This window comes from Bos grunniens, chromosome 1 (genome assembly GCF_055505025.1).
Source record: "Bos grunniens cultivar Pamir isolate PY7600 chromosome 1, Bosgru_T2T1.0, whole genome shotgun sequence".
NCBI lineage: Eukaryota > Metazoa > Chordata > Mammalia > Artiodactyla > Bovidae > Bos > Bos grunniens.
This window is the reverse complement of record NC_141165.1, coordinates 39,262,700-39,283,172: the sequence shown is the minus strand read 5'-3', so window position 1 is coordinate 39,283,172 and position 20,473 is coordinate 39,262,700. Positions and strand designations below refer to the sequence as shown.

Sequence of the window (20,473 nt, the reverse complement as noted above, 5' to 3'; positions counted from 1 at the left end):
CATTAGAGTACAGTAATATGCAGAACAAATATAACTCTTTTTACTTTAGATGTTAAATGTCTTGATGACCAAAATATTCTAAAACAAAAATACAACTGGCTCAAACTTACGTTTACTGGGAAGGAAATGCAAGAGTCATATTTATAAAGTTATATACTGTTAAGCTGCTTCAAGATTTTGGCAATTTTATTTTTTCCATCATAAATGTTTAATGACTGAAGACAGATGACACTAATATTTTACTTATGATTATTATTTAAGGGGTTGTTGTGTTTTCATAGTAATTGCTGCCATTTGCTGAGCTGTCGCTATGTGCCAGGCACTGTTGCAAGCATTTGTCACATCCTGATTTAAATCCCTCCACCCATCTTATGAAGTAGGTTTTTAGTCACATTTACACATAAAGGGATTGTGGAGAGGTAACTTGTACTAGGTCACACAGCCAATAAATGGATGATCTAGAATTTCAGCCCAGGTCTGTCAGACTCCAAAGTCCATGCATGGTCTGACATTATGCTGTATTGTCTTGTAGCACATGTGCTTTGAGTTTCACATTTAAATAATCCCCTTTGATTCACAGTGTAAAAGGAGTTAAGAAATAATCTTAAGCAGCCACTTGCTAGAAATTAAAATGTTTCCAATTCATAAACCAGAGAATTTTTTTCAGATTGCAATACATGGAGAGGGAATAAAGATTTTTGGTCTTGTCTTCCATGGTTTCATATTATTACAAATCTTTCAAGGATGCTACAAAATAGTAGCCATATTCTACAATTTTAATCAAGGGTCAAACACAACAAGCAAACAATCAAATGACTCTATTGAAGGAAAGAGTATTTTGTGGGCAAGTTCTTTTGGGGGAAATGTATTAGTGAATTACTTCATTAATTAATTAGTAAGAATAAAAATCATTGTCTTAGAGACCATAAAGCTTTCCAGGTGGTGCAGTGGTAAAGAATCCACCTGTTGATGCAAGAGACGTGGATTTGATCCCTGGATCACAAAGATCCCCTGGAGCAGAAAATGGCAACCCACTCCAGTATTCTTTCCTGGAAAATTACAAGGACTGAGGAGCCTGGCGGGCTACAGTCTATTGGGTTGCAAAGATTTGGACACGACTGGCTGACTGAGCACACATATCCACAGACCATAAACAAATCCATACAAGAAACTTAAATCCAAGCGTAGGCACTAGTATTAGCTTTGACCAAACTCCATTTTGTGTAATTATTTTTCCCCAAAACCTAACTTTTCCCTATATTTTAAATAGCCATTCTGTATTAGTGTTTATTGGTTCTAACTTGATTACATTATGCAGATTAACTATAGTTGCACCCAAGATATTTCGAAACAGGCGCATACAGATTTACAGATTTGCCATTATCCTAAAGTGAAAAATCAAAGTTAAAAGAGATTTTAGAATGGTAAATATTGTGCCAGACTTTGTAGTACTTAAAAAGCACTTCTTTGTATTAAGTACTAAAGGTTTCTTTTTTTTTTTCATTACTACTTTTAAGGCGACTAGGAAATCAAGATGGACAACACCCTTCCAGTCAAGTTCAGCAAACTCAAATACTTCAGTGTTCTAATCCAATAATTATTTTTCTTTTCCTTCAGTTCAGTTCAGTCCCTCAGTCGTGTCCGACTCTTTGCAAGCCCATGAACTGCAGCAAGCCAGGCCTCCCTGTCCATCACCAACTCCCAGGGTTTACCCATACTCATGTCCATTGAGTCGGGGATGCCATCTAACCATCTCATCCTCTGTTGTTCCCTTCTCCTCCTGCCCTCAATCTTTCCCAACATCAGGGTCTTTTCAAATGAGTCAGCTCTTCGCATCAGGTGGCCAAAATATTGGGAGTTTCAGCTTCAACATCAGTCCTTCCAATGAACACCCAGGACTGATCTCCTTTAGGATGGACTGGTTGGATCTCCCTGCAGTCCAAGGGACTCAAGAGTCTTCTCCAACACCACAGTTCAAAAGCATCAATTCTCTGGCACTCAGCTTTCTTTATGGTCTAACTCTCACATCCATACATGACCACTGGAAAAACCATAGCCTTGACTAGATGGACCTTTGTTGGCAAAGTAATGTCTCTGCTTTTTAATATGCTGTCTAAGTTGGTCATAACTTTCCTTCCAAGGAGTAAGCATCTTTTAATTTCATGGCTGCAATCACCATCTGCAGTGATTTTGGAGCCCCCCCAAAAATAGTCAGCCACTGTTCCCACTCTTTACCCATCTATTTGCCATGAAGTGATGGGACCAGATGCCATGATCTTAGTTTTCTGAATGTTGAGCTTTAAGCCAACTTTTTCACTCTCCTCAAGGAATTAAATGAAAAATTTGAGCAGCCTCAGGTATATCTGAAGCTTAAAGTGGAGGAAGCAACAGGACACATTATTTTTGCTTAAAGCAGAATTCCTTCTAGATGACTTCTGCCCGCTGACCAGATTGAGCTACTTTTTATTACAACTCTCAGTGTAGTAAAAATGACTACAAAAAAATCATACATAAAATTTCCTCCTAAAAAGGATGTACAAGTTTGGTAAGAAAACACTGAGATCCCAAAAGAAATGTGAACAAAGGACAAGACAGGTTATAAAGGCAGAAATATAAATAGGTAATCTACTTTGTTAATGGAGAATATGATAAAATGAGTATGCTGGTAGACTTGAACTATTAGGAAACTAGTTTTTTCTCAAAAATATTCTGTCTCTTTGACATAGTGAATTGAGTTGGTGAGGGTAAATACAGCTAGGGGTTGGGGAAAGATTAGAGAAAGGGAAGAGGTGGATTAAAGCTAGAAGGCAATTTATTTCATTTTGAAGTGGTAGTGATTGAAAAGGAAAGACAGGCTTGGGTAGTATTTATAATTGTAATGTTGTAGTCAAAAGCCTGCTACTTACCTAGCTATGCACACTCAGGTAATTTACTTGACACTTCTGAGTCTCATTTTCTTTTTCTATTAAATTGTCATGACAACACTTTTCTAATTGTGCTGCTCTGAGAACTAAATGAGATCAATTATGCAAGGTGCATAGTTTGCTTTTATACTATATAATAGGTATATTATATAAGATTAAAATAGAAAATTATCAATATTTTAATTGGGTGTAGTGTCCATCCCAATCCAATTTAATACTGCTTAACTCATTTGGTATAAACGACACTGACTTGTTCAGTGAGAAGTTAGTTAATAGACTGAAGGTATGGTTGTCTATAGCAATCACATCTACAGACAAATAATAAGGTCAACAGTGCCATGCTATAAATCAACCTGACCAACTCTCTCAATCCCCTTCAGTCTGTCTCAAGACTACAGTGCAGACCTTGGGCCTAAAATAATAAAACAGTTCATTTTCAAGTAACTCAGGAAAACAGTGATCGCTGAGGAGCCACAGCCATTACAGTAGCTTCTACCTGACTTGGAACCTCATTATTTTATTGCTTTGTGGCCATTATAAAAAGTATTCGAGGAATTGAGGATATTCCCTTTTCAGATTTGTTTTTAAGAGTAAATTCAGAGCATTTTCCTTTAAAATAGTTCAACAAGGAAAACATACCTACCAGCATTGGTTGGACTGAACTCTGGTTGTAGATTCTTAACTTATGAGGAGACAGACTATGTCTTTTCCTCACCCTAGTGTTTACTACTGTGCCCAGTAGACAGTAGGCTCCCAAAACACATACTCAGAGTAATATATGCCACAGAGCCTTTGTTCATGTCCTGAGGGATGGTTAACAAGCACCTATCTCTCGCCTAGACCTGGCACATGGGCTCTCCCGCTCCACTGCTCACCTCTAGTCTGTTCCCCAATCACCAGTGTGAGGGTTCCTTTTCCACAGTAATCTTAGCATGGCGTTCTTCTGCTCAAAACCCATCCAGGTTTTACCACAATAAAATCACAAGTCCTTCACTATGGTGTGACCTAGCTCCCCATGCATCTCTCTGATCTCATCTCTAACCACTCATGCTCTAAGCCACTGTATATAGTCTAGTCACATGTTCTTTTTACTCTTCCTTGATTATATCAAACACACTGTTGCCTCAAGGCCCCTGAACTTGCTGTTCCTTCTCTGCCTCCACTGTTCTCCCCTCTCTCTTGCCCCCTCTGTTTATTCTCTCCCTTCATTTGGATCTCTTGCAGGGTGTCCTTCTCAGAGAGGTCTTCCCTGTCTTATCTAAAATAGCATCCTGCCCCATGCCCTGTCGCTCATTTGTTTTTCTTTATTGCACATCTTGCCATGTGACTTTACTGCTTTAACTTGTCTTTTTGCCCCCACAAAGTTCCACAAAGGCATGAGGGGTTTTTTTTTTCCATTTTATTTACTGCTGTTTCACTCCCACCCAGAACAGTGCCTAGCACACAGTAAAATCACTCAGTAAGTATCTGCTGGAAGAATGTACAAGTAACTACATAAGTTATTCCCAGAAAATCCTGATTTCTACCTGAAACTCTTATCAGAGGACCTAATCAGATAGATCTACGCACAAAAAGCTAATAATGTAGGTAAATTCTGTATAGAGCCTGGCTGATAGAGTTAAAGTGACCTGTCTTCCTACTTCCATGCTGAATATTCCTGCCAACTCTCAAGACAACAGAAGACAATATGCAACAAAGCACATAAGGAATACTCTGCTTGCCCAGTGGCAACACTCAACACCGTGTCTGCTGATAGACAAAAGACATCCCCGAAAAGAGGAGTTCACTGTACCAAGAGACACTAGCGAGGAGTGCTTAGAGAGGCACTAAGGGTCCAGTCTTACAGGTAAACTGAATTCAAAAAACCGAAGGAGGAAAAGACAGGACTGGGAAGGGAACAGTTGAAGAAATAAACATGGAAACATGGCAAGATCAAAGTTATGCAAAGCCAGAAATAAAAAGCAGTGGGGAGTAAAGGCGGAAGAGTTTGGTGGAGTCAAATTCTCAAAGTTTTTAACACCGAGATGAAGCCTTGATCTTGGCATCTCTTAGGCAGTAGAGGCCAACTGAAATCTTTCAAGCAGAGGAATAATTGATGTATGAAACAGCATCTTAAAAATTCTTCATAAGGGTGCTGAAGGGACCTGCGCCTGGGATGTACAGGTCAGCCTAGAAATGGTTAAACTGACCTAATGTTTAGTCCTTTCAAAAACCAAGCAATAAACTGATGTTGGCTTGCATGATAAAGTGACCAAAAGAAAGAAATTATCAGATCCAATAATCATTTTGGAAGAACAACTAACTCATTGCATTAGGAGCCTAGACATGGGTAATAAAAAAGAAAGGGTAAATTGAAGATAACACATGTAATCTTGCATGATGGCTATTTTCATTTAACAGAAATTCAACAACTTTTAAGTGTTTTATTTGACATTATTAAGATACAACATATAAAAGGAACAAGACAGGGGCTGGGAGAAAATTAACTGCATACAAGCAGGTAATTTTTTTTTAATATAAGAATTGGTAAATTAATTCTAAATGTTAAGGAAGTGGTTAATATTCTGTGACTATGTTTTATCCTAAAATAATGAAACTACTACTAAAGACTAACTATAGCCTGAACAGTATGTGTGTAGCTTATTTAGACTACAGTGTGTCAAAATGTATTGATAATATCTCTGCAAAGACAGAGTATCTACTCTTCCTTGACCACACACTTTATTGTAATATAAGACATACAATACGGGTTTGCTCTGATCTCTGAAAGTAGAGTGACAACAAGAGAAGTCACTGCAGTGAGAAGCCTGTGCACCGCAGAAAGAGTAGCCCCCACTTGTTGCAACTAGAGAAAGCCTGAACACAGCAATGAAGACTCAGAGCAGCCATAAATAAATAAGAAATTTTAAAAATGATTCTCAGAATAAACTATAGAGGTTCTCTTATTGTATATAGTTACAGACAGTAAGCTGCTATCTCTAACACCAAGCACAGTCGCTGGTCAAACAAATGTTGACTAAATGCAAAAGGAAAAATAGTTCTGAGCATACTGAACTTGACTGTATATCCAGGCACAGATGTCTATTAGTTAACTGGATATATGGAACTAGTGCTCAAGAGAAAGGTGGGATATAAAAGTATGGAAGTCACCAGGAAATAGCTCACCAGAAACAGGCAAGGGCTAAGAAGATCATCACCTGATATAAAGCCCATAGATCAAATGTGTGCTATTTTTTAAGCAAGCAGTGAACCAGAGAATAAACGGCAGCAAAGGAGAGTCCCACTTTACAGAAGAAGAGGACTCAAAATACTGACGACTGACTACAGCAGTGTTCCTGATCCCGACCCCACCTACACCCACCCAGCACTGAAAAACATGGCATAGAAGAGAAGTTACTGGTGGCAGGGAGTTGCATATGTCAATTTTAGGGGAGCAGAAAAATGTTGAGACTTTCTGAGCCATAACCTTTTTTTTTTTTTTTTTGAGGGCAGAGACTGTAAACTAACTTTATAAAATAATTAATTGCTTCTTTCAGAGCATAGCCACCAAGAAACTAATAAACATGTGTTAAATTACTAAAATGCGTCTTTGAGGATGATCAGCCTATGAAAATTTGCTAATACCATTTTGGGGAAAACATCTTTAAATAAAAAGTCAAACTACAGATCATGGATAATAAGCCAAGTGAGGCAATATATAGGTGAAAGCATTTCCCATAACAGAGTACTGAAAAAAAAAACTCAAGAGTCTAACTGTAAGAAATAATCTAGTAGGACACAAAGGAGACACTGCTATATAGCAACTCCAGATTTCTTTTTCTTCAGAAGTTAAGGCATCCTGAGTATCTAAGCTGGCCTATGAAACTGTATAGACTTTATGGCTAGCATGATACTAGACTTGCTTAGTTTGGGTCTATAATAATTTGTATTTGAAAAGACAAGGTTTTACGTTACTTCTCAAATCTTAGTGAGTTACTTTCAGCAAGTATTACCAGAGAGGGAGGTTAAGTGCTCAAAGCCACAGAGCTAATCACTAAGAATCAGGTCTTTTGGTTCCATATCCTGTATTCTTTCCACTGTAACATTTTGCTGATCTTCTAAAAGTTAACTGCTAACTTCCTCACTGCTATGGGGTTCATAAGAACAACTTACTGATACATTACTTATAAACTCCGACCCCTCCAACTAATAAAGTTTATCTGTGGTAGAAGGAAGGCTAGGAACCACCTATAGGAAAGGAAAGGACTTGTGATTTCAGTGGCATTTTAGAGCTGTCTATAATTCCTAAAATGGAATGATTCCTGCAGCAAGAAAATTATGAACATTCCTCACTGACTTATATCGGCTTTCCTTTTAAACATAAGAGCTAGTGACAGCTAGTTACTTTCTCTACTTTTTTTAAATTAGAAAAGTTTCAAACATACACAAGAGTATAATGGTATACCATTATACCAGGCTTCCAGGTGGCACAGTGGTAAAGAATCTGCCTGCCAATGCAAAAGATGCAGGTTCGATCCCTGGGTTGGGGAAGATGCCCTGGAGAAAAAAATGGCAACCCCACTCCCATATTCTTGCCTGGAAAATCCCATGGACAGAGGAGCCTAGCAGGCTATAGTCCATGGGGTCACAGAGTCGGACACGACAAATACCATTATACCACCTCATGCACCATCACTGAGTTTCAGCCTCTCTTCTTGCTAGATCTACCTTCCTCTGCTTTTTTTCCTGAAGCATTTAAAACAAATTCTGAGATATATCATTTTACCAACACAAACTTTAGTATATATGCAGAGTACATCATGAGAAACACTGGGCTGGAAGAAGCACAAGCTGGAATCAAGATTGCCGGGAGAAATATCAATAACCTCAGATATGCAGATGACACCACCCTTATGGCAGAAAGTGAAGAGGAACTCAAAAGCCTCTTGAAGGTGAAAGAGGAGAGTAAAAAGGTTGGCTTAAAACTCAACGTTCAGAAAACGAAGATCATGGCATCCGGTCCCATCACTTCATGGGAAATAGATGGGGAAACAGTGGAAACAGTGTCAGACTTTATTTTTTTGGGCTCCAAAATCACTGCAGATGGTGACTGCAGCCATGAAATGACGCTTACTCCTTGGAAGGAAAGTTATGACCAACCTAGATAACATATTGAAAACAGAGACATTACTTTGCCAACAAAGGTCTGTCTAGTCAAGGCTCTGGTTTTTCCAGTGGTCATGTATGGATGTTAGAGTTGGACTGTGAAGAAAGCTGAGCGCCGAAGAATTGATGCTTTTGAGCTGTGGTGTTGGAGAAGACTCTTGAGAGTCCCTTGGACTGCAAGGAGATCCAACCAGTCAATCCTAAAGGAAATCAGTCCTGAATATTCATTGGAAGGACTGATGCTGAAGTTGAAGCTCCAGTACTATGGCCACCTGATGTGAAGAATTAACTCATTTGAGAAGACCCTGATGCTGGGAAAGATTGAAGGCAAAAGGAGAAGGGGACGACAGAGGATGAGATGGTTGGATGGCATCACCAACTCGATGGACGTGAGTCTGAGCAAGCTCTGGGAGTTGGTGGACAGGGAAGCCTGGCGTGCTGCAGTCAGTCCATGGGGTCACAAAGAGTTGGACATGACTAAGCGACTGAACTGATAAAAAACAATGAAGTTCTGATATATCCTACACCATGAATAATCCTTGAAAACATAAGATGAGCCAGACACAAAAGGACAAATACTGTATGATTCCATGTATATGAAATATTTAGAACAGGCAAATCCACAGTGACAAAAAGTAGATTAGAGGTTACCAGAGACTGTTGGGAGGTAGGAATAGGAAGTAGTTGTTCAAGAGGTACAGAGTTTCTAGAGTGATTAGAAAATTTTAGAAATAGATAGTGGTGATGGATGCAAAAATACTGTGAATTAAAACCACTGAACTGTACCCTTAAAGATGGTTAAAATGACATGTTTTATTTTATATACATACTTCCCAGAATAAAAAGATCTGTTAAAAAAAAAGAATCTGGACACAGATGTTATACCATTCCCAAAAATAACTCAAAATAGAGCACAAACCTAAACAGAAAAGGCAAAACTGTAAAATTTGTAGAAGATTACATAGAAAATCTAGCTCACCTTGAATCTGATAGTGAGTTTTTAGGTACAACACCAAAAGAATGAACTATGAAAGAAAAAACCAACAGGAGAGACTTCATCAAGGTTAAAAACTTCTTCTTTGAGGAAGACACTGTTAGAGTGAAGAGACAAGTCACACCCTGGGCAAAAATGTTTGCAAAATACATATCTGATAAAGGCTTGTTATATGAAATGTACAAAGAACTCTTAAAACCCAAATAAGAAAACAACCTGTCTTGGTCAATTTGGGCTGCCGTAACAAACCATAGACTGGGGGCTCTAAACAACATTTACTTCGCATAGTTCTGAAGGCTAGGAAATCCAAGATTAAGGGGCTCGCCAGTTTCATTCTGGTGATCACCCTCTTTCTGATTTGCATATGGCTGCCCTCTTGCTGTATCCTCAGATGAAAGAGATATCATTTCTCCTGTGTCTCTTCATGACCTAATCACTTCCCAAAGGGCCCACCTATAGCATCACACTGGGTATTTTGACTTTAACCTGAATTGTGGAGGGACACAAACATTCAGTCAGGTATAAAACCCAATTAAAAAATGACTAAAAGATCTCATCAAAGAAGATATACAGATGGCAAGTACAAATAAGCATATTAAAGCTGCTCAACAATTTTTGTATGAGATACCACTACACATCTATTAGAATAGCTACAATACTGTTGGGATCCTTTAATGGACCAGAACCTGGTGGTCTGGAGTCGATGATAAGAAAGTGAAATAGACAAAGAGGCTGATATTCCCTGGTTTACACAGAGAACCAATTAAGCCCTTGACACAGGGCTTGCATTGCTCATGAAGGCACCGGGTGCCCTCTCGACGGGGTGAAGGCATAGGGCGCCTTCTCAAGAGGGTCTTAGAAGCCCGGGCAGGAGAGTGAGCACGACGAGTTTCTACACTCAGAGAATTAGCCGGGGAGAGAGAGAAAGAAAGAAAGACACGGGGACCCAAGCGCTGATGGAGCAAAGGTGCTTTAATGATCTTTCTGTGAGTATATATAGCCTGTGGTGCAAGAAGTTTCTTACGACAATGATAAAGATGAGAAAACCAAACATACAGCAACCGTTACCGAGGGAACAAGGGATTAATAATGGTCACAAGGTCAGAAGACAATCCATATCTCAAGAAAGGGGATCGAGACTAAGCAGTTTTGTCTTAAAGAGAATGTTTACTAAAGGAGATTCAAGCCTGTCTCACACAATGACCTCAGTTCCTGGGAGCAGCATGCTGCTCCGCTTGAAAAGAAACAAAGGAGTTGTGAGAAACAGCATGTAGGAATCCTCCTGTTAAACACTCCCCGACAGTTCCCCCTTATTTATTTAAAATTTGTAAAAAGAGTTCTGACCATTAGAGTTTGTTTACTTTTAATAATCTTTGCATGAAGGCAATGGTAGATGACAAATATAATTGTCAAGACAATCACCAAAATTACAGTTCCAGACCTGATGCTGTAAGTAATGCTTTGAAACCATCCGCATGGGTCTAGCCCAGATAATTGATCAGCTAGTTGTTCAGCTAAAGTTTTCAAATTAGTGGAAGAGGACAGATTTTTAGAAAAGGTTTCAAAAATTTCTTTTTGTAATAATTGTACATTCAGAGAGGCATTATCATGTATGTTTTGTAAATGAAATTTGATTTGTTCCCAGTTGTAGGCACTATTGTTGAAATGAACAGGAGTAACACAAAATTGAGTAGAATTCCAATCACATTTTAGCATCACGTTTTTGTACTTCTATTAATTGATCTCCAACCCATTTGATGACTGTTTTTAGTTCCTGTATTTCATGTTGAATATTCTCATCTATCTGAAACTGAGTGGCCCACATAGTATGAGCATCTTTAGTCCAATTTTGGATAAAATTATGTGTTTGAATTGAGGTTTATAAAGTAACGCCAGTGATGGCAGCAGTGGTGCAAATAGCTATTAATCCCAAAATGCCAAAAATCAGTCATCCAATGAATTGTTTAGATCGCCGGAGCAATTTAGTAAGTAACTGGGAAGCAAGTCCAGCCATGGGACCTTCTTCCCAGGACTGCTGGAGATTTATTGGTAATCACAGATTATAATGAGATCAAAGAATCAAAAGAGAGTCATTTCTCAAGGAAATAGAGGAGTTAAGACAAGTATATAATTTACAATTTATGCAAGTTACAGAACGTAAAGTCTTACTGAATTGTAAATTTCCTATAGCTATAACAAAAGGAAGTGGAACACAAGTTTGTATGAAATATGATTGATTATAACAAATAGTTTCTATGACCACGATTGGTCCCTGTGAAATGTCCAGTCCAAGTCCTAAGTTCTTCGGTGTTCACAGCAAGTTTCCAGATTCCCATTGTTTAGGCCCAATCTGTTTATCAAGGACGATTCGAGGACGAGGGGGGGCCATTCCACCGTCAAGCCACCCAAGAAGTCCTCTGTCATGGTAATGCTCCATTGCAGTATTAGTAACCTTCCATGCTACTTGGGTAACATAATCACACACAGTGTTGTTAATATCATCTGAGCAGTTAGATAACCACATACCATGGGGTCCCCAATTGACAACTCTATGATTATCCATAAACATTAATTTTCCTGATTTGGCCTGACATTTGTCCCAATGAAAAGGAATATATTTAAAGTTCTTATTAGTAAATCCTTTGCATAGTGTTCTTTGATCTTTCCTTAACTCTTTCCCTAAAGTTTCAGTAGTATAAACATGGTTCATGGACAAAGAAAGGGCAGTAAATAATCCAAGCAGTGTCCGAAAGTCCTCTTTGGAGGCAGGACGAAAGCCCATGTTTGTCAACTAACATTAATATATAATTTTGCTGGGCCCATGCATAAAGGAAGGATTTCACAGCCTAGAGAAATATTAATTAGTTTTCCTTCTTTCTCAGGATGAGAGGGCCCCTCCAAGTTCCAAGGAGGGGGCATATGTGTTGAGTCATTAGTGGATACAATTGGTCCTGTATCTGTCCATTTTATAACCTACAATAAAAAAGGGGGGTTAGGTATATAAGCCCAATAAGTGTGATCAATCAAGTCAGCCTGAGCGGGGGAAGCAAAAGCAAGCAAAGCAAGCATAGTGAAAAAATAAAAAAATATTTTCAGGATTTTGAGGCATTCCCTGTTGAGAAATCAGATTTTCAGCTTGATTAGTAAGGATTTTTATCTGTCCTCAAGTAGGGAGATTATAAGGTCGATGACGTCGAGTGCGGTGTTTTTTGGAAATTTTTAAAGCTGCCATGGCTTGTACTGGAATTTCTTCCTCCTGGGGTTTTTGTTGTTTCATCTCTAGTTTGAATGTTGGGGGCCCTCTTAGATTGAATATTCCAAAGAGGAAGCCATGTGAGTTCATTGGATCCATCTGGAGAAACAGAAGCATACCCTTTTCCCTGTAAGATTAGTTTCTTAGATTTCCATTGATTAGTTAACCTGTCTTGACACCAAATGGGCAAAGGAAGAGAGAGATCTTTCAATGTCTCTAAATGTTTTTCTGCTTTTGTCAAAATATCTCCTTGCAGTAAGTTTTTAAAAATTTAAAACATAAAGCTATATTAACAATAGTTATAGAAAGAAAGGAAAGCGGTAACGATGAAAACATTCCTAGGAAATATTTCAGTCCAAAAAAAATCATCTAGAGATCTGTTTGGGGACTGGTATTTAGCTGTGGTTTTGAATTAATGGGTTGATTTCCTCCTCATTCAGTACATACATTTTTCCTGATATAAAAAGAAATGGGATCTGACTATGTTTTAAGTGGTTTGTGTTATTTGGGGCAAAGGATTAGGAGCAAACACTCAAACATTTTTTCCAAAGTGAAATTACTGAAAAGCTGATGCAGAACAAATTGACAAATAAAATGCTGCTCACATCCAAATACCTGACCTTGTCCCTGGAAAGGAAACACAGCCTAGCAGCTGTTCAATCTCTCTGTTCAATGTGTTAAGGAAGATGATTATACTTTCAAGACAGACCTGAAAAGAAGGTGAATATTTTGCACTTTTGATACTCTTAGAAACAAATAACTTAATTGGCAAATGGTGTCTTTTTATGTTGTTTTTGTTTTGTATTGTGAAACAGGCACTGAAGTTGATGTTATTTTGTTTTAAGAATCTTACAGATTGGAAACAGAAAAAAGCTATATTAACAATAGTTATAGGCTTAAAAAATATACTGCATTAGAATCTAGTAAAGTTTGCTCTGGATTAGGAAGATCAAAGTGTTCCTGTGTATTTCGCCTTATTTAATTTTTATTTGTAGTTTTAGTGTGTAATGTGTTCGTTTAATTATGTCTTGTGTTTGTGGATTATAGGAATGTTTGTAATCTGTTTAATACAGGATGCATGTAAAAATTGTTTGAATTATTTAGAAATATAGGCAGGGCCATTGTCTGTTTTTATAGAATTAGGTGTTCTCATTATTGTAAAGTAAGCTATCAGATCAGTTATAACATGTTGTGTATTTTAGCTTGGAGAGGTGTGGCCCATATAAAAGAATTTGTATTGATCGAGACATGTAAGAAGGAAGAGGAACAAAGTTCAGAGCAATGAGTTACATCCATTTGTCATAAAATTCTCCTTCATTTGTCATAAACCTTTTTTATACTTTTATGTTCATCATTTTATTTGCCATTTCGTATATCTTTTTATTAAAAATATGTATTTTACTTTAGCAACTATGAAGTGTCTTGTATATTAGCATTTTATAGATTGGTGAATATATCATATTATATATTTATTATATATATAAATATATGTAACCATATTTATATACATTATACATTATATATTTATTACTAGTTTAAAATCTCTTTAGTTTTTCTGTAAGAAAAGCTTTCTGTAAGAGGAAGTTAATGTTCAGTAATTAATGTTTTAAAATCTTATTTTATTTGGAAATGACCTAGCTATTTAATAAACTTCTATTACTTAGTTTAGTGTAACTCTATAAATTTAAGTTACCCCAATCCTAAGAGATTATTTTAGATTATAATAATAGATTATTCTATTAAAAATATAATTTTTTTAATAGAGTTTATCTAAAAGTTTTCATCTCATTTATATATATATATATATTTAACAAACTTAGTTTACCTTAAACCTATGCATAATAAAAGTATTACATAATATTGATGACTTAAGACATGTCTTAATTAGATTAGCAAATAATTACATTTAAATTATATTTACATTTAAATAAACATTATATTTAATATTGAATTTTTTCAGTTCATGTGAAGTTGAATTTAAATAGAGCTTATTAACTTCATATTATCCAAAAACAAAGACATATATTGAGACATAGATAATTTTAAACAGACAGGCATAGTTTTCTGCTTGAAATTAAAAAAATTTTTTTTTCCTGAGTTCCACCAACTTGTTTATGGCTGGAGTCCTAGATAGAGTGGGCTGTGTATCCCAAGGACATGATAAGAGTTAACTTTAGGTTTTTCTTAGGCCTGTTTTTGTTTCTTAGGCAGAATTGGAGCTCCAAAAAAGTACTTTAACAAGTTAACCTTTTTCTAACTGCATGTGTAAGAAGAACCGGTTTTGCAATTTCAAAAAAGATTTTATTTTAATCAGTTTTCTCTGGAGTCTAAAGAATAGCATGGCCATTCAGTGTCAAAAATATCATTTCTCCTTTTTGTAGTTAAATTATTAATGATATATGCATGAAGGAATTGCTGTCACATTGGATGTAAAGCCTTGGCTACAAAATTTTGACAAATAGTAGGACTGTTAAGCGGAGAAGGAAATGGCAACCCACTCCAGTGTTCTTGCCTGGAGTATCCCAGGGACGGGGGAGCCTGGTGGGCTGTTGTCTCTGGGGTCACACAGAGTTGAACATGACTGAAGTGACTTAGCAGCAGCAGCAGAACTGTTAAGCACACCTTGAGTTAACATAGTCTATTGAAATCTTTTATGAGGCCCAATATGATTAGGATAAGGGAGAGAGAAAGTGAATTTTTCCTGGTCTAAAGACTGTAAAGGTATATTAAAAAAGCAATCTTGTAAATCAGTAATAATAATGTGCCAATTTTGAGGAACAGTAGTAGGTGATGGGATCCCTGGTTGTAATGTATCTATAGCTTTCATAGATGCATTAATCTTTTTTTAAGGTCTGTTAATCACGATGGTATGATCACTAACCTAGAGCCAGACATCCTGGAATGTGAAGTCAAGTGGGCCTTAGAAAGCATCACTATGAACAAAGCTAGTGGAGGTGATGGATTCCAGTTGAGCTATTTCAAATCCTGAAAGATGATGTTGTGAAAGTGCTGCACTCAATATGCCAGCAAATTTGGGCAACTCAGCAGTGGCCACAGGACTGGAAAAGGTCAGTTTTCATTCCAATCCCAAAGAAAGGCAATGCCAAAGAATGCTCAAAGTACCGCACAATTGCACTCATCTCACACGCTAGTAAAGTAATGCTCAAAATTCTCCACGCCAGGCTTCAGCAATACGTGCATCATGAACTTCCAGATGTTCAAGCTGGTTTTAGAAAAGGCAGAGGAACCAGAGATCAAATTGCCAACATCCACTGGATCATCAAAAAGGCAAGAGAGTTCCAGAAAAACATCTATTTCTGCTTTATTGACTATGCCAAAATCTTTGACTGTGTGGATCACAATAAACTGTGGAAAATTCTTCAAGAGATGGGAATACCAGACCACCTGACCTGCCTCTTGAGAAACCTATATGCAGGTCAGGAAGCAACAGTTAAAAGTGGACATGGAACAACAGACTGGTTCCAAATAGGAAAAGGAGTACGTCAAGGCTGTATATTGTCACCCTGCTTATTTAACTTCTATGCAGAGTACATCATGAGAAACACTGGGCTGGAAGAAGCACAAGCTGGAATAAAGATTGCCAGGAGAAATATCAATAACCTCAGACATGCAGATGACACCACCCGTATGGCAGAAAGTGAAGAGGAACTAAAAAGCCTCTTGATGAAAGTGAAAGAGGAGAGTGAAAAAGTTGGCTTAAAGCTCAACATTCAGAAAACGAAGATCATGGCATCCGGTCCCATCACTTCACAGGAAATAGAAAATAGTGGAAACAGTGTCAGACTTTATTTTTGGGGGCTCCAAATCACTGCAGATGGTGACTGCAGCCATGAAATTAAAAGACACTTACTCCTTGGAAGGAAAGTTATGACCAACCTAGACACCACATTAAAAAGCAGGGACATTAGTTTGCCAACAAAGGTCTGTCTCATCAAGGCTATGGTTTTTCCAGTGGTCATGTATGGATGTTAGAGTTGGACTGTGAAGAAAGCTGAGCGCCGAAGAATGATGCTTTTGAACTGTGGTGTGGGAGAAGACTCTTGAGAGTCCCTTGGACTGCAAGGAGATCCAACCAGTCCATTCTAAAGGAGATCAGTCCTGGGTGTTCTTTGGAGGGAATGATGCTGAAGCTGAGACTCTGGTACTCTGGCCACCTCATGCAAAAAGTTGACTCATTGGAAAAGACTCTGATGCTGGGAGGGATTGGGGTCAGGAGAAAAAGGGGACGACAGAGGATGAGATGGCTGGATGGCATCACCAACTCGATGGATGTGAGTTTGAATGAACTCCAGGAGTTGGTGATGGACAGGGAGGCCTGGTGTGCTGCGGTTCATGGGGTTGCAAAGAGTCGGACATGACTGAGTGACTTAACTGAACTGAACTGAAGAGATGCCATTTGTTAGATTTCTTTTTTATAACAAAAATAGAGTTCCAAGGAGAGCAAGATTCCTCAATATGTTTTAATTCTAATTGTGTGTCTATGAGTTCTTTAGTAGCCTGTAATTTATCTTTCATAAGGGGCCATTGCTCTGTCCAAATAGGTTCGTCATTCTTCTAAGTTATTTTAATGATTGCTTTGTTTGTTAAATGAGCAGTGGCCCTTAGGAAAAATGTGGAATGTATATCTGAGTTTGCCAAAGAATCTGAGATGACATCATAATTTGAATCTCTCCTTTATAATCTGAATCAATTATTCCAGGGTGAACAGTAATTTCTTTAGAAGTCAAACTAGATCAGCCAAGTAAAAGACCGAAGGTTTGTGGGGGCAGAGGTCTAAAAAGTCCGGTAGGTACTCTAGAAGGGACTGCTTGAGGGTAAAGGAAAAAATCATATATGGCTGGTATATCGATGGTAGCCAGATGTTGAGGGTTTGAGGGAAAAGATAGAATCTGCCCCTGTTTTTTGTTGTAGGGGACCTGGGCGGGGGCTCCCCTGTTTGGAGTTTCTTAGAATAGGTTTTCTTTTAATATCAAATTTAGATTTATAATCTTTGGCCTAATGCATTCCTCTATGGCAGCAAGGGCAAATTCTTGGAGGTTTTTTATTAGCCTTCTTAGGGTAGTCCCTTTTTAACTGGTTTTTATTTCCACATGTAAGGCATCCTTCATTTCCCTTTCTAAAGGTAGCAGCCACTGTCTCAACTACCATTTGCATCTTTTGAGTTTCTGATCCTAGATTGCAACAAGCCTCCAAATAATCAATAGTAGTCCCAGTCTCACAAATTGGAGCAGTAGCTCTTTGATATTCCTGATTTGCATTCTCATAAGCAAGTAATTTCTCTAGCTGTTTCTTGGTTTCTTCTCCGATTACAGTATGGGAAATAGCAGTTTCTAATCTAGCTAAAAAATCAGCATAACTTTCATTAGGTCCTTGTAATATTTTAGTGTAGCTACCTGTAGGCTCTCTTTGAGGAGTAATTCGATCCCAAGCTTCAAGGGCTACTGTTTTAAATCGTTCATGCAATAAGAGAGGGCATTGTGTTTGAGCTTCTGTGGTATCAAATTGTCTGGTGCCAGTTAACTTTTCAAAAATAATTTGGTTTTGCGGAGTGCCAGCTCGAGTATTCTTGTTAGTATGATCTCTGGCTATACCATGAAATCACACTGCCCACTGAAGATATTCTCCAGTTTAAGGAGAGCTTTTATTAAAACTCGCCAATCATAGAGAATAAAGTTTCCAATAGAAGATGCTACAACATTTAGAAGCTCTTTAGTAAAAGGCAAATGTCGGTCATACATAGTTATAGCCTTTTTCATTTGTTGCATGTAAAAAAGATTAATATCGTCATATTGAGGTATTATGTGCCCTTGAGCGTCAAGATTTCTTATAACTAGAAAGACTGAGAAACCATTGGCGTCAGAAATTTGTGATGGCAAAGCCATTAATTTAGAAAGCCTCTGTTGCAGAGGAGAGCGACTAAGTACTGATTTTCTGCAAATACGAGTCTGTGCCAAGGACTTATCATTATTGTCCAGAAGAGCATTGCCAGTTTGGTGTCAAAAAACATCTTAGGAGAGTCGTTATTAGAATCATTAGGTTCTAACAAAGGAGAGACTTCTGGATTCGTGCCTGCTGGCAGAGGAGGAGCATTTGGAGCAGCCGGGGCAGGGCTAGTAGGAAAATTTTGAAATATTTTGTGTTGTTCTAATTGGGTCTTTTGTAAAGTTTCATCATCTAATTCATATTCAAGCAATAAGTGTTCTGTCTGTTGTCGAATATCGTGAGGGCTAGAATTTACCTTGAAATGGCAGAATTACAGCTTTAATGAGAGCCCACATGGCCAGAAATCAATTGGAATATATTTTCCCTGCTTGGTAGCTTGTTCAACATTTTCTTTGACCCGGTGCCAAATTTCTAAATCAAAACTGCATTTATCAGGGAACCAAGGATTACATTTAACCACTGTCTGAAAGCAAGCCTCTATTCATTGGTGTGAAACCAAAAGTCCCTGAGCTTTAAACAAATGGTGAAGTAAAACAGAGAAATGATGGGGCTGTCTAGCCATTTGACCAGTGTCTTAGTACTTATTGACCTCAATAGGCCCTGAGTCACTCCACCAGAAATGCCATGTATACCAGAGTCCCTGTTCGGGCGCCAGTTGTTGGGGTCCTTTAATGGACTGGAACCTGGTGGTCCAGAGTCGAAGATAAGAAAGTGAAAGAGAGAAAGAGGCTGATATTCCCTGGTTTACGCAGAGAACCAATAAAGCCCTTGACACAGGGCTTGCATTGCTCATGAAGGCACCAGGCGCCCTCTAGAGGGGGTAAAGGCACAGGGCGCCTTCTCAAGAGGGTCTTAGAAGCCCGGGCAGGAGAGTGAGCAGGACAGGTTTCTATGCTCCAGAGAATTAGCCAGAGAGAGACAGAGAGAGAGAGAAAGAAAGAAAGACATGGGGACCCAAGCGCTGATGGAGCAAAGGTGCTTTAATGATCTTTCTGTGAGTATATATAGGCTGTGGTGCAAGAAGTTTCTTACGACAATGATAAAGATGAGAAAACCAAACATACAGCAACCGTTACCGAGGGAACAAGGGATTAATAATGGTCACAAGGTCAGGAGACAATCCATATCTCAAGAAAGGGGATCGAGACTAAGCAGTTTTGTCTTAAAGAGAATGTTTACTAAAGGAGATTCAAGCCTGTCTCACACAATGACCTCAGTTCCTGGGAGTAGCATGCTGCTCCGCTTGAAAAGAAACAAAGGAGTTGTGAGAAACAGCATGTAGGAATCTTCCTGTTAAAGACTCCCCGACACAATACAAAACACTGACAATACCAAATGCTGGGGAGAATGTGCAGCAACAGAACTCTCAGTTATTGCAGCTGGGAGCGCAAAGTAGTACAGCCACTGTGGAAGAGTTTAGCAGTTTCTTACAAAGCTAAACACAGTATTACCACATGATCCAGCCATCATGCTCCTTGTTGTTTACCCAAAATGTACTGAGAACTTATGTCCACACAAAAATACACACACAAAAATTTATTGCACCTTTACTCTTAACTGCCAAAACTTGGAAGCAACTAAGATCTTTTTCAATAGACAACTGGATAAACATACTTTGGTATAGCCATACAATGGAGTATTATTCAGCAATAAAAAGAAATGACCCATCAAGCCACAAAACATGAAGGGAACTTATTCACACATATTTGCTACTCCAGCTGTATTGCTGCAACTGTTGACAGTCTGCAGCACATAAAACTATAGAGACGGTAACACATCAGTTGGTGCCAGAAGTTTGTGGGAAGGAAGGAGAAAAGGGTGAATGGATGGAGCACAGGGGATTTTCAAAGCAGTGAAATTATTCTGTATGATATAATTATGGATGTATTACATGACATTTGTCAAAATGCATACAATTTGTCAAAATGCATGGAATTATACAATGCAGAGAGTGAACTCTAATGTAAACTATGTACTTTAGTTAATAATATATCAATACTTATTCATCATTTGTAATAAGTGTATCACACAAATGAAAGAGGATAATATTAGGGGTATTTTAAGAAGGGGATGGGCATATAGGAGACCTCTATACTTTCTACTCAATTTTTCTGTAAACTTTAAACTGTTCTAAAAATGAAATCTATTAATTAAAAAACTAAAGTATATTTTTAACAAAGCCAGGACACTATG

At 38.0% G+C, this 20,473-nt stretch overlaps 1 protein-coding gene across 6 annotated transcripts in view; it reads right to left on the bottom strand.

Annotated features, from left to right (window-relative positions):
• Nucleotides 1-20,473, bottom strand: part of RNF13 (ring finger protein 13) — a 127,357-nt gene that overhangs the window by 10,281 nt on the left and 96,603 nt on the right. The window contains exon 9 of one of the 6 annotated variants that reach the window (XM_086388815.1): nt 10,018-12,415. The exons of 4 other annotated variants lie outside the window; for them this stretch is intronic. In XM_086388815.1, the coding sequence (XP_086244941.1) occupies nt 12,240-12,415 (176 nt within the window). In that variant the 3' untranslated portion in view covers nt 10,018-12,239. Of the gene's footprint in view, nt 1-10,017; nt 12,416-20,473 lie in introns of those variants that run through there. One more of the 6 variants, XM_086388951.1, reaches the window with a different exon arrangement.